At 35.5% G+C, this 15958-nt stretch overlaps 1 protein-coding gene across 1 annotated transcript in view; it reads right to left on the reverse strand.

The window, feature by feature from the left end:
- Positions 1–15958, reverse strand: part of tpo (thyroid peroxidase) — a 45847-nt gene that overhangs the window by 24329 nt on the left and 5560 nt on the right. The window contains exons 3-7 of the mRNA XM_048192214.1: positions 15049–15133; positions 14793–14956; positions 12657–12780; positions 10804–10933; positions 3579–3785 (exon numbers count right to left, since the gene is read on the reverse strand). Coding sequence (XP_048048171.1) covers positions 3579–3785; positions 10804–10933; positions 12657–12780; positions 14793–14956; positions 15049–15133 — 710 coding nt within the window. The remainder of the gene's footprint in view (positions 1–3578; positions 3786–10803; positions 10934–12656; positions 12781–14792; positions 14957–15048; positions 15134–15958) is intronic.

Genomic DNA, 15958 nt, shown 5'->3' on the forward strand with positions numbered 1-15958 from the left:
CAATAGTTGGGTTAAAACAACCCAATCGCTGGGTTTGTCCATTTTCAACCCAACTTGGGTTGTTTTTAACCCAGCTTTATTTAGAGTGTAAGCAACATTGTGAGTATTGCATGATTTTAATGTGCTTTCTAGTCTAATTTTTCCAGAGATGGTTCTGATATTAATGTCAGTATGGTTGAAATGAATTTCCTTTCATTGAAATGTATTTTTAAGCCATTTAGAGCAAAATACATAAATACTGTATAGAGATATTATGTAAGTACAGATAAATAGCATTATAAACAAAGAGCATGGGTTCATGCGTTGACGAAAAGCTAATAGTCAAAGGTGCTATAGAGGATGTTTTGTTTTATAAATTTTTGAAATATTACTTGAAACTGTCTTTACTAACTGATAAAAGACTATTTATTAGGTGCACTGAAAGGAAAAATATCAATATACATCATCTGTGCATGAGGTAGGGCCTCTCCTTGTAAGAGACGTGCACGGATTGGCCCATCATGGCAGTGATTGACAAGCCAGAGATATTATTCCTTTCAGTGCGCCTAATAAATAGTCTTTTATCAGTTAGTAAAGACAGTTTGAAGTAATATTGCAAAAATGTATAAAACAAAACATCCTCTATAGCACCTTTAATTAAATCATAAAATGTAAAATTAAAATAAACAAATAATCTAAAAAATAAAACATAATAAATATTTGTCGTGTGATCATTAATCTACATTAGAACTGTGAACTTGTTGCTAAATTATTGAAACATTAACTTTTAACTTGTGTTAATATATACTATGTATATATTTTAGGTCAAAAGCATACAGAGAATATAATTTTAGTTATTACCCAGTCCTATATTTATAGTGCATTAATTTTCTGTAGTTTCTGTATTTTTCCAGTTTCTGTGTTCCATGGAAGAAGAACAAAAGTCATACAGGTTGTAAATGTCATGAGGGGGCACTGGCTGAACTATATTCCTCAATTTATGAATCTACTCATGTGCAAATTATCAATGGAAACTAAACTGATGTAGTTTGCTTCTGAAGTATGGTATGATAAAGATCAATACTGAGCTGAAACTAAAAAGCATATTTGCACATAGACTCTGAGTTTATATTATATTTTCATTCCATTTCCATGTTATATTGCCTCACAGCCTTGTGTCTCAGATGAGTTCCTAATTTGTTCCCTACAAAGTGCACAAGCACACAACATTCATTCTAGGTTGTTTGCTAAGTACGTTGTGATGCATTGTGGAAATGAAGTTGACAGTTAAATGTCCCTCTTGCGAAATCCCAATGTATAAAATCCAGTTTCGCTTTACGTTTTTCTCATTATGGAATTTTCACATTATGGAAGCCGAAATGGAATGTCATTTCATGTCGAATAAACAATTAAATGCATAATGAAAGTGAGTCTCCTGAGCTTTGGAAGAGCAAAAACATGCTCCTCCGGGATGGACTCGCTTGCAAAATTGATCACAAATCTTTTTGTTAATTTTCTGTCTGTCATTTACGGCAGGATGCCGAGAGCGGCCGGTCTATAGTGAAGCTCTGAGTATTAGTATGCAGTATGCAGTATATATGGCTCAGGGTGGGCAGGAATAAAATGCTATTTTGTATATCTATGGAAGTGTCCTCCTTGCCTCTGGCTGGGGACAGTGAGATTAGTTACAAACCAGCACAAACTCCCCACATTTTTATGAGCATTTGGAGCCCCGGAGGATTCCAAACGGCCAACAAAAAGGTGCTGCCGTGACCCTCATTTTCAATGCCGTTTGAGGTTCGCCGGAGATAAAGAAGTAATCAATGAGATATATTTTGTTTTTAATTATAAGGCTCAGCCACATTCCCGGATTCATCTTCGTTGTTCCGAACCAACAGTCCTGAACTGTCCTCGGAGTCAAATATATTCCCACCTCTGACTCATCGGAGGCCGTCAGACAAAGCGAGCGCTAGACAATGACGTCGCCCCTGAGGAAACGCATGGCATTTTATCTGTTTAAACGAAATGAACTTCTGTCAGTGAATTCTAAAAATGAGAACAGTAACCTGCTCCTTGACACGGGATGTCAAAGCAGGAGATAATTCTAATGAAATGTCTGGGGGAATGTCTTATCCAGTCAATAGCAGAAAACTAGCTGCCGGTGACTCTCATATGAAAATAGATGTTGCTCGTGATTAATAATACACAACACCAGAGACAGTATGAGCAGGAGACGGAGCCCTCACAGAATAATGAATGAAAGCAATTGCAGCGATCGATATGCCAGCTGAAGAATGGAAGTCCCGCCCTTAAATTTAAAAAGCCAATCGCTTTTTTTTGGCAAAGGCATACACAAGAAATTGTTCTATTGAATAGAAAGGGTTCTATTTTATAAGGATTCCAATTAGAACTTTTTTATAGGGTTCTATGTTACACATTATCTATATAGAACCTATAGGGATGGATTGAAGTTTTGTTTTAATGCGTGTGTGTGTGTGTGTGTGTGTGTGTGTGTGTGTGTGTGTGTGTGTGTGTCTATATATATATTATACTGGTCAAAAGTTTGGACGCATTACTATTTGTAATGTTTTTGAAAGAAGTCTCTTCTGCTCATCAAGCCTGCATTTATTTAATCAAAAATACAGGAAAAACAGTAAAAATGTGAAATATTATTACGATTTAAAATAATGTTTTTCTATTTTAATATTCTTTAAACTATAATTTATTTTTGTGATGCAAAGCTGAATTTTCAGCATCATTACTCCAGTCTTCAGTGTCACATGATCCTTTAGAAATCATTCTAATATGCTGATTTGATACTCAGTTATCGATGTTGGAAACAGTTGTGCTTGATGAATAAAAAGTTAAAAAAGAACAGAATTTATTCAAAATAGAAATCTTTTCTAACAATATAAATCTTTACTATCACTTTTTATCAGTTTAAAACATCCTTGCTGAATAAAAGTATTAAATCCTTTCCAAAAGAGAAAGAAAAAAAAATACTGACCCCAAACTTTTGAGTGTATATTGTTACAATTTTTTATTTTTATTTTAAATAAATACTGTTCTGTTCTGGTTTTTTTTTTTTTTTTTTTTTTTTTACTTTTTATTCATCAAATAATCCTTAAAAAATGATCACAGGTTATATAAAAAAAAATCATCATATTAGAATGATTTCTGAAGGATCATGTGACGCTGAAGACTGGAGTAATGATGCTGAAAATTCAGCTTTGCATCGTAAAAATAAATTATATTTTAAATTATATTAAAATAGAAAACCATTATTTTAAATTGTAATAATATTTCAGAAAATTACTGTTTTTTCTGTATTTTTGATCGAATAAATGCAGCTTTCAATGAGCATAAGAGGCTTCTTTCAAAAACATAAAAAATAGTAATGTTTCCAAACTTTTGACCGGCACTATATAAATATGAATTCTGTTTGTGAATTGTTATGAATCATTAGCCAAAAGTAGTTGAAATGACTAGTATCTTGTATCTTGGGAAGCTACAGCTTCAGAGTGGCTCCCTCAACACTGACTCACATGACTAAATATGACTTGAGGCGTCGAGTTGTTGAGCAGATCTTGAGAGGTTACCTGCATTGGGAAGCAGGGGTTGGCATTGGTGCAGGTGTGCAGACAGTCCTGTCCCTCCGAGAAAGCGGTTTGGCTGGAGCTCTGAGGTGTGAAGGAGATATCGTGGTCGATGTATTGGCCCCAGTCCACCAGCATCTGGGAGTAAGCGTTATCCTCCTGGACGGATGTGCTGGAGCCACGCATGATTTTGTTACTGACTTCTCGAACCTTAAAATACAGAATGCAAAATATGAAAGCAAATGAGACAAGATACATATTCTCCCTCTGTCATCATTCCAGTTATCTCAAACACTAGCTACTGAACATATATATATATATATATATATATATATATATATGCTTTCCTCTGTGAAACTCACTGCCATGATGATTTAAAGTCAGAAGAATTCACCTTCAAGTCTGTGATAAATCATGTCTGTAGCACAAACCCCGCAGGACGAGTTACAAGCTGAAGGTTAATACTTATAGTTCACCAAAAAAGGAAAATTATTCCATGATTTACACACCCTCAAGCCATTCTATTTGTATATGACTTTCTTCGAGATTTTGAAGCCCAAAAAAGCGCATCCATTTATTATTATAATGCTCATATGACATAGTGAGAATATGAATCTCACACCTGAGGAGAAAAAACAGCTCCATTTTACCCAAAATGAGCAAAAATATGCAATTTGGTGCAGATGCTGATATTTATATGGCCAAATTGACGAAATTCTGACATAAATATCAGTCATCGCTCTACATCTGCCAATAATATGTCTTAGTCAAGTCACCTTTATTTATATAGCGCTTTTTACAATGCAGATTGTGTCAAAGCAGCTTTACATTGATAATTGGTATATAATTTTTCCTTTTAAAGAATAGTGTCAATGCAGGCAGATCAAAAGCACTGTTGAATAAATGTCAAGGATACTGTTGAATATCAAATGTCAAGTCAAATTAAATTAAATTAGGGCTGCACGATTAATCGTATTTTATCACGATAACGATATCTGCTTCTCTCGATTGATTTTAAATAATCGTCACGATATTGGCCCGCTCTATGAAAATGAACATAATTTGGAAATATTGGAAGTAATATTAGCAATTTCGCTGTTTTATCTTTTGAAGTTCCTAAAGGTTTTACCAGTTTTCATAATGTTGATCAGCGAGAAATGATTTTTCTTTGCTTTACGAATTTGCCGGGCAATTTGAATCTGGTTTGTCTTATTGCAAACGAATTGTGTTGCTTTAAAATCTAATGTGAATACATATTACAAAGCGCTCACCAAAACCATGTTTTGTATTGATTTACCATCTAACGAAGTTATCATAGTTGGTTCAATTTAAGTCTTTGTGCCACCTACAGGCCTTTTGGCCTTTTAGTAAGATATCTAAATGCTTAGTTTTATGTTCAAAGCTGTAATTTTAAAACATATAATGCAATGCAATGATGATTGAGAGATTAACAAAAAATCCTTCCTCAAAAGCCTCACATTTGAACATGATTTTACTAAAAAAGTATGTATGAATAATCAAGTAAACCTGAGTTGCATTAATCCAGTAGGTGTTCATCTTGAAATATTACTAACAATATGAAAGTTATTCTTATGTTTCCTTTAGAAAAATCAGTGCAGATTTCACAGCAAAAAGCACAAGCTGAAGGTAGACGTTTGCACAATTACACTAAAAGGCTTGTGCAACCTTTGCACTTTAACTCTATACCTAACACCATATCTTAATTTGATGCAGTGGTGCCTAAACATATAAAACATCGGGATTTGTTCTGGTAAATAAAATAAATGCATGAAAACGAATCCTGATACACTGATATTTTGTGTGTGTGGGCAGTCAAGGAAATCTCATTATACCCCTCTTCCAGAGTTTGTTTACCTGTTTAAATGCCATTAAAACCACTAGCAATTAAACCGGTGTAGCTAAATTAGATGGAAGTGTTTTTGCGAGCTCTCTCTGCACAATGTGAGAAGTGACAATATGAACATTTGTCATGGCACTTCTTGCACTGAAGTGCTGCAGCCTTCGCCTCATTAAAAAAAATAGTTTCATTGAGACACGATGGCAGAGATGCTCATGTTTCTTTGCATTTGGAAAGAAGAGGTTGTGCATATTTAAAACAGCGCGCATAGCTTTGCATTTTTAATGCGATAATAGAGCAGGGAAAGGCCAATGTGTCACAGGTAGATGTGAGATCGAGCTGTTTAATATGTAACGGTTTCTCAAGCTTATTTGGCAGACGTTCACAGAGTTTTTATAATAAATCTGCTTATATGTATGCAAAGCAAACAAGTATACGCTCACTCAAATCTCCCTCAGTCCATTCAGACCATTTCCAGAAAACAAACGGCAAAAACAACTTGTTCAAAAAAACAACATGATTTTGTACACCATGAGTTTATTACTGCACTGAAAAAAAAGAAAAAAATTGTTTCACTTCAGAATTAAAATTTCCTGATAATTTCCCCCATGTCATCCAAGATGTTCATGACTTTCTTTCTTCAGTCAAAAAGAAATTACATTTTTTAAGGAAAACATTCCAGGATTTTTCTCCATATAGTGGACTTCACTGGGGTTCAACCAAGCAGCAACCTCCCTCCTTTTCACGTGAGGCCAATACGGAAGTGAATTAAACTGCAATTCATCGACTGGCCGCTAGGGACAGGCTCCAAAAGAGAGCAGAATCTCATAGAGTCCCATGTTAAAGTGCCTAACTTTACAGCAGAAATAAACATGTTGGTACAAATTGTGGTTTTGGTCTATACTGATCATTTTGCCCTTCATGACAACTCTGGGGGGAATTAATTTTTTTTATAACTCATCCGTTTAAATTATATTAAGCCTTAAAGTTCTGAATAATTAAGGGCGTGGTCACTTGATTGACAGGTAGATGCCGCTGCTGTCTGTGAGCCGTCATGTTACCTCAGCTAATTCCAGCCGCTGAATTTGGCATCTCTGTCGTGTTTGTGCTTTTTTCGGGATTAATTTATACAATTATACAATAATATGGTTTGCTGCGTTAATGGTCGTGACAGATGTGCGTCTGTGTAGATGTGCTCGCATGCGGAAGGAAAGGATCGTGGCATTGGCTAAAAGTTTTGTTAGTGAGATTTACTATGACTATGGCTGGAGAATATCCCTCAAACTCCGACAGCACTGCTTGGATATTATAACTAAAACTGCTGCATTTTGGACGCAGGCTCATTTTTTTGTGAGATATATACAGTTTTACAACATAAACGCTGCCCAGTTTGCATAATTTCTTGAAGAACGATGATGGAGAGCAGATCATTCAAAAGAAATGTGATGCAAACAATGGATAATATCTATTAATATTTCATGGATTTAACGCTTTTGTGGACAAAAAGTACTGTTTTTATGTTTTTCAATGGACACTCATGGACATTTTACCCAAGTGCAACGGATTGGATTCATGTGGCGATCACTATTTCATCATAAAGGTATGAAGTCCCGTTTGATTTTTCGTGTTGTCACGTGCAAACCTGACACAAATTTCAATTACTAGTGCTGGAGCATATCGTAAAAAAGACACTGTAGATTGACAGTAAACCTTTCTAACTTTCTAATGATATAATGATATAACTTATCTTTATTAACTAATAAAGATAAGTTATATCATTAGAATATTAATATTTTAGATCCCTTTGCCTGCTTACATGGTAATGTCGAGCTAGGCAGCATAGTTTCAGTAACCATGGCACCTCATCAACTATGTCCCGCGGCTCCGCCTCTTTGCCCATTTTCAGTTATCCGGGAGTGACGTGCGGTGACTATTCTTTTTAACCACAAATGCTCATCTTGCACTGCCACGCATTACGTAATCACATTGGAAAGGTCACGCAGTAGGGCGAAAAAGTCCTCCAACTTCAAAATCGTCCGACATCATTGTTTTTCCTTTTTTTGTAAAGGCCGTTTGACTTAGTCTGTGCATGCTCACTTTGTAGGCACTCGCTGAGTACTTTCGCCTACCTTGTGACATTTCCAACATGATTACGTAATGCGTGGCGCTAGGCAAGACGAGCATACATTTTTTTGTTTTTTGAAAATGACGATTGTTTCTCTAGATAAGACCCTTATTCCTCGTCTGGGATCATGTAGAGCTCTTTGAAGTTGCACTGAAACTGACATTTGGACCTTCAACCCGTTGAACCCCAGTGAAGTCCACTATATGGAGAAAAATCCTGGAATGTTTTCCTCAAAAACCTTCATTTCTTTTCAACTGAAGAGAGAAAGACATGAACATCTTGGATGACATGGAGGTGAGTAAATTATCAGGAAATGTTAATTCTGAAGTGAACTAATCCTTTAAGATATTAGGTCTTGTTTTCTGACAAATGTATCAACATTAAGTAAGTTTATGTTTAAATCAATAATAATTATCTGCCAGTGGGGTAAGAAAATTAAAGCATAATTCAAAAGGAAAACAGGTTTATATTTCTGACCTCACTGGCAGATATTTAGGTGTTCAAGCACATAGTACTGAGACTTGAAACTTTGAGGGCTGGTGGTACTTCACCAAACTCAGAGCTCATTTTGTGGTCGCTTGAAAAAGGATGCGCCACTCGTGCTGACTGGCCACATGGTGGTGTTATAACATGGAAAAAATGTTCAAAATATTTTTCACGTGCATAAAGGATTGTATATCACACAATTTTTCGCACACACCCATGATATTCATGCCCCATGGTAGAGCTTCTCATTCTGAGAAACTGCATCTAGGACTGCTGCTGTCCATTGAATCGTTTGTTAAATATTGGAGATTATTTCAAAAAACAATTTTGGCGAAGTAGTCCTAGGTTTTTGGCTCAACCTTGATAACTGTTAAAACCATATATTTGCTATGGTAAATTGCCTGTATTGGCTGTAAATGGTCTTTTCCATCTATGATCTCTTGAACTCCATTACTTGCTGCTTGCAGCTACAGGTGCTGGTCATATAATTAGAATATCGTGAAAAAGTTTTTTTATTGTAAATTATTTTTAAAAATGAAACGTTCATATATTCTAGATTCCCTACATGTAAAGTAAAACATTTCAAAAGTTTTTTTTTTTTTTTTTAATTTTGATGATTAGAGCGTACAGCTCATGAAAGTCCAAAATCCAGTATCTCAAAATATTAGAATATTTACATTTGAGTTTCATTAAATGACCATCCCTACAGTATAAATTCTGGGTATCTCTTGTTCTTTGAAACCACACTAATGGGGAAGACTGCTGACTTGGCAATGGTCCAGGAGACAATCATTGACACCCTCCACAAAGAGAGTAAGTCACAGATGGTCATTACTGAATGTGGTGGCTGTTTACAGAGTGATGTATCAAAGCATATTGAATGCAAAGTTGACTGGAAGGAAGAAATTGGGTAGGCAAAGGTGCACAAACAACAGGGATGACCACAAGCTTGAGAATACTGTCAAGTAAAGCCGATTCAAACACTTGGGAGAGCTTCACAATGAGTCAAATGAAGCCGGAGTCAGCGCATCAAGAGTCACCACACTCAGACATCTTCAGGAAAAGGACTACCAAGCCACTTCTGAAACAGAAACAACGTCGGAAGCATCTTACCTGGGCTAAGGAGAAAAAGAACTGGACAGTGAACAGTGGTCGAAAGTCCTCTTTTCAGATAAAAGTAAATTTTGCATTTCATGTTGAAATCATGGTCCCAGAGTCTGAAGGAAGACTGGAGAGGCACAGAATCCAGGCTGCTTGAAGTCTAGTGGGAAGTTTCTGAAGTTAGTAATGATTTGGGGGGCCGTGAAATCTGCTGGTGTTGGTCCATTGTGTTTTATCAAGTGCAAAGTCAATGCAGCCATCTTCCAGGAGATTTTGGAGCACTTTATGCTTCCATCTGCTGACAAGCTTTATGGAGATGCTGATTTCCTTTTCCAGCAGGACTTTAGCACCTGCCCACAGTGCAAAAACCACTTCCAAGTGGTTTGCTGACCATGATATTACTGTGTTTTATTGGCCAGCCAACATGCCTGACCTGAATCTATGGGATATTTTCAAGAGAAAGATGAGAAACAGTCGATCCAACAATATACAGATGATCTGAAGGCTCAATAGTGCCTCAGCAGTGCCACAGGCTGATCACTTCCATGCCACACTTCACTGATGCTGTAATTTGTTCTAGGAGCAAGTCATTTGCTGTAATATGTGCTGCCGACCAAGTATTGAGTGCACAAATGAACATACTTTAAAGAACTTGAACTTTTCTGTTTTGAAAATCCATTTTTTGATTGATCTTAGGAAATATTCTAATATTTTGAGATACTGGATTTTGGACTTTCATGAGCTGTACACTCTAATCAACAAATTTAAAAAAAAAAAAAAAAAAAACTTTTGAAATGTTTTACTTTACATGTAGGGAATCTAGAATATATGAAAGTTTCATTTTTAAAAATAATTTACAATAAAAAAAATGAACTTTTTCACGATATTCTAATTATATGACCAGCACCTGTATATTTGTTCTTGTTTTCAGCAAAAACTCACTTAATTTTTTTTTTTTTTTCAGAAAACAAGACTTCAAGTATTAAGTCATTTTGCTTCTCAAGAAAAATGTATCATGATTTTAGAATGTTTAGATATTTGTACTGGAAATAAAAAATACAATAAAATATTAGATGAAAAGCATAAACTTAAACTTTTAAAAACTTTTAAACTTTTAAAAACTTTAAAAAGTTGCCATGGCAACTTACTGAAATAAAAACGATAAAGTACCACTCCGTTTGTTGTTAAGATGACAAAAAGTTTTAAAAGTTACATGTTTAGGCCGGTCAAACAGTGCTCATTAATGTCAAAATGTTTGAGATGGCCCATCTAATTAAAGGAGGCGGGGCTTAATGTTCACAGAAGATGAGTGTAAATTCTAACCCTAATCATAGATTTTGTTTCTGTAGCTCAAATCAAACTGGAAAACAGTATTTTTCCACATTGGTGACAGTGTTGTTTTATTATTTCTTTTTTCTAGTTTTCATTTTAATTTAACTTTTTATATATATATATATATATATATATATATATATATATATATATATATATATATATATATATATATATATAAAGGTTTAATTTATTTTTGCATTGCATTTGCATATCATTTGCATGTTTCATTCAAGGTGACTCATCCCCCCAGTGAATCATTTTTTTTGCACATTATTTCTAGTCATTTCTTTCATGCGTTCTGTGGATATTCTTGTGCAGCTCACCAGAGGAAGTTGGAAGCCGCTGTATTGGCGTCCAGCGTTCCAGCCTTTGGGTTGGTTTTCTCCATCCTCGTACTCCGCGGGGAGCCATCTGGCCAAGCCGGTGTTGGCTGCTCCCCAAAGCAGGTTCTTCCTAAATAACACAGTATGAATGGATGTGATCTAAAATGTCCCATGGCATCACATGTTTAAAGAATATAAGGGAACAGTACTGTTGATTTAAGTAGTGCATGTTTGCAGAGAGCTCACAGTCAATAATAATATTATTTGCATTAATGCATTTTCCGCCCTTGCATGGATAAGGGCTGTAACATTGCATTGCATGATCTGAAAGATTACAGGACCTGACTAATAATGGCTTTACATACATTTCATATTCTGGCTCAATGCAATGCATAAATTCTCTCACTGAATATAAAGAAATATTCTCATACTTTTGAATTCTTTTCTCACTGAATGCTCTTTTTTGTTGTCAAAGCATTATGGTTTTGAACTAACATAACAAGCACTTTCATATACTCAACTTCAATAACTTTATCAACGCTGATTTATTTGCAAACGCTTATTCTGTAATATTCTCTTTTAGACGCACTTCCTAACATTACTCATAAAAACGTCACACATTAGATGTCTTTCTTCCTTTTTAATCATCAGATTTGTATGCATTTCATTTATTTAGTAACAAATGTAGACCAAATATTCCATTTGGTCACTCATAAAAACTTAATGTATAACTAGACTTTTAAACTTTCTGAAGAAAATGCGAGTGAAGAGTCAAGGAAGTTTATTTATATAGCACTTTTTACAATACAGACTGTTTTAAAGCATCTTCACAGTACACTCTAAAAAATGCTGGGTTAAAAACAACCCAAGTTGGGTTGAAAATGGACAAACCCATTAATTGGGTTGTTTTAACCCAGCAGTTGGGTTAAATGTTCTGGGTTTGTCTATTTTCATCCCAACTTGGGTCATTTTTAACCCAGCATTTTTTAGAGTGTAATAAACAGGAAAATAACAGAGTCAATGATGCAAAATTCATCAATGTTGCACAGTACTAAGTTGTTGCCAGGGCGTTGCTAGGATATTCTGGGTGGTTTTGTATCGTCTCAAGTGTAAAAAGAGTATCCACTATCCAGTCTATGTGATATTCTAGTGTCTAGATTTCAGATTGACAGCATTTATATAGTTGGTCAAGCTCTAGTAATAATTATATAGGAGAAATGTTTGAAATAGATTTAAATGAAGTACAGCATGTCACACCACATTCAACCACTCATTCATATATCATAAACGATAAATTTAATCAGAACTAATGATGTTTTTGCATTAAAAATATATAATCTGATGCATCAGAACTGGACGGACATGGTACATTTCCTCCCGCAAATGTAAAATTAATGCTATAAATCTCGCAAGCCGAGCCAGTGCAGATAACCAAAAATAATTTCCATGAAACTAAATCAGACATATGCATCATAAAGAAAAAGTTGAGTTTATTCTGATTAAAATATGTTTATGTGATCACAGTATCAGCTCAATGCAAACGAATCCAATAGAAGCACATGGTACATCTGGTAGATGAAAGAAAGCAAAGGTCCAGTGACGTCTTCCATGACCCGGGTGGGCGAGTATGAATATTTAAGGTTTAGACCTTATTCTTATACTGTTTAGTGACATTCGCATCTGGTTAAAGCTCTGACCCGTCTTACCGGTCACGGGTCATCTTATCATATCGACCTGATTCTCTTCACAAAGGCCACTGAGCAGTTAACCAAATGTCTGATATCTGTGCTTTCAAACTGTGAGATGTGCCTCTTGCTGCATTATGGATAAATTATTAAGATGGAGTCAGATACCTGTTATTGCAGACTCCAGAGATGCTGCGGTATTTTCCTTCCGAGGCGCAGGTGGTGGGCTGAAAGGTCTGAGGGCATCCAGACAGGTTTGCTATCCACTCCACTGCCTTCACGGAAAGGAGTTCTTGAAAAGGAGTTAATGTGTTTACGAACGCAACTCAAACATTGAAGGGTAAACAGTCTGCTGAGGTTTGAATAGATGCAGCAGCTCTCATCAACTCTTGTGCATAGATTAAATCTGACATTTAAAGCGCTTCAGAGATGATGCTGCTACTGCATTATTCCACAGTTATAGAGCTGGACTGAATCTCCCGTACAAAATAACACGCTAATACCCCGCAGCGGCCCCGAAAAGTGTTTAGACACTTCATTCACACTTAAAAATGTCATTACATTAGATCAAGTGTCATCTGGGATCAAACGCTGCAAGAGCTTTTATTAACTTCACTTTTGATATCTAATGCTGTAACATTCAGGCTTGCGTGACTTGAATGTTCAAATACTTTTTGGGGTCAAAGCAGAGCCGTAACCAGCATAGACACTGAATGGGACAAGTCCCCACAAATAATTAACTTTTCCCCTGCCAGAGATTTTTAAAACAGTTGCCAGCCACCGCCAGCATTTTTGATAATTTTCACAAAAATGTAATGGCTATTTTTTTGCATGAATATCTAAACATGCAAAATATCAAAAGAAAAAACAGTGTCTCTGCTTTTAATCAACAAAAAAAAGTTTTATTCTAACTTCATGCATTCTTTTTTTTTTATCAACACTTGAATGTGGGTGTTTGATAAAAAAAGGAAAATCATGTTTTGTTTTGTTTTTCCCCAAAGACTACAATGTGCATAAGCAGTGCTTTTATCGCTTGTTTCTGCTCTCTTTTTTTGCCTTAGGAGAATCTTTACTCTTTCAGAAGATGTGTAATAGCACCCCCTACTGAATAACAGTGAAAACATGGCAAGTCAGAAAATTATGTCAATGGCGGGAAAACAGTTAAAAAAGTATGGAGCCCTGCACATGACATGAAGGAAAAAAAATAGTAGGCTAAATCATGCACACGATTTATAAATCGAGGGAACGAAATAGTAAATCATGCGCACAATTTAGCAAATAAAGGGAACGAAATAGTAAATCGTGGGCATGATATAGTAAATCGAGGGAACGAAATAGTAAATCGTGCGCATGATTAAGCAAATCAATGGAACGAAATAGTAAATCATGTGCACAATTTAGCAAATCAAGGGAACGAAGGAGTGAATTGCACACAAGATTTAGCAATTCAAGGGAATGAATTAGTAAATCGTGTGCATGATTTAGCAAATCAAGAGAACAAAATAGTAAATCATGCGGACAATTTAGCAAACAGAGGGAACGAAATAGTAAATCATGCGCACAATTTGGCAAATCGAGGGAATAAATTAGTAAATCGTGTGCATTATTTACTTTTTTCCCTGCATGTCAGGTGTGGGAGGTGACATATATCTCAAAAAAGATTTTACGCTTGCATCAGGTGGTTTTTCAGGCAATTCGAAAAATGAATATTTCACAAAACTGCAAAGGAAACTTTTTTTTTCCACATTTACAGGTCACCTGGCATACGTAAAATGTTTTAGAAACATAACATCAGTTAATGAAAACACTGTCATTTTCACAATAGTTTTTTTTTTTTTTTTTTATCAACATTTAGAAAATATTGCAAAAGTTTTGCGCAAATATGTAATGGAAACCCGGCTAGTGAAAGAGTGCGTGGTAAGATCATGTAAGTATAGCTAAACATTTATTGGTTTCACCATAAAAATGTTAAAATGACTGAGTAATATCCAGCGATGCAAATAACTCAACTTTATCAAATGTGACTCATAACCTAATGTGACGAGACAAGAAACGTTTCGTGTTTTCGACATATCAGACATACGAATAAGAGTGAATGTATGAATATTTCAAAATAAAATATTATTTGCAAACATTTTAAACTGATTACTTCACAACTACAACTAGACAGTGAAGTTCTTTTCCCATTTTTCTCTTAAATCCCTTTTAATCCTTTAATTATTTAATTCCTTGAAATATAAAGACCAATTACCACTCCAAGACCACCCCTGTTCAAGACACGGTTATGGCCTCGGGTCAAAGTACCTGGCACAGGCAGTGCTCTTCTATGTCTCCTGTTCGCCTTCTCCTTTAAAAGCCCTAAAGTCATGTGAAAGATCTCTGCTGATTTGGAGATGTGCTGTGTTTCTGATGACGCCCGTCTGGAGAGCGTGTACATCTGTGAAGGGGGCGGCCGAGGATCAAACCTGCTTCTCAGAGGAAAAGATGGAAACACCGTCCTGACTATATCGAGAGATAAAATGAGTATAGATGATAACAATGATAATATACTGTTGTTTACCAGTGTGCAGTTTGATTCAGTGCTGTATTGACCATCTGAAGACTCTCTTGGAATGAAGATATAATCAAGCTCTCGGGAATTACTACTGTAGTTTTCAGAGAAAGAAACAACTAGTATTGGTGATTGCCAAAATCATTTGTTATGTTTCTGTAATGGTTAATCCACACCAGGATGTGTAAGCTCATTAGTCACAGTAGTGTTTCTAATGCTAAAATATAATCATTGTTGGGATTTAATGGATTCAGAGATAAACTGCACAAAAGTTTCATCAAAAGAAAGTCTTTGTGAACAACTAGAAACTATTTGGAAGTCAATAACAACAGAGACTGTGGAAAAGTACATAAAAACAATGCCAGCAAGAATACAAGCTGTTATGAAAACGTTATTTCTGAATGTTCTCTGAACGTTCAAAATATCTAGTTTTTAATTGTAATGCCTTTATGTATAATGCATTATAAGAGTATTTTTGATGCATTAATTATGCCTTGTAATGCACCTTATAATCTCATAAATTTAATTGTAACCCCAGTTATAATACATTATAATACCCCTTTAGAAAGTATAATGTATTAAAACACAACAAGCAACCAATTCCAGAAGTAACAAGGAATCTATGAATATTATAATGCATTTTTTCTTTGGTTACAGTTGAAAAAAATTTAGGGCCCTATCATACACCCGGCGCAATGCGGCACCAGGTGCGACACAAGTGTTTTTTGCTAATTTCAGCCCGACGCCGTTATCATTTTCATAGTCCTGCGCCACGTTGTTTAATTATCAAATGCACTTGCTCCCATCTGTTTGCGTGCCATTGACCAACAAAAACCTGCTCTAAAGTCAATGGCGCAATATTTTTGTTGTTATTTAAAGAGCGCGTTAGTAATATGTGTCTATAGGTAGGTCCACAACG

Source organism: Megalobrama amblycephala, linkage group LG5, assembly GCF_018812025.1.
Source record: "Megalobrama amblycephala isolate DHTTF-2021 linkage group LG5, ASM1881202v1, whole genome shotgun sequence".
NCBI classification, from domain to species: Eukaryota; Metazoa; Chordata; class Actinopteri; order Cypriniformes; family Xenocyprididae; genus Megalobrama; species Megalobrama amblycephala.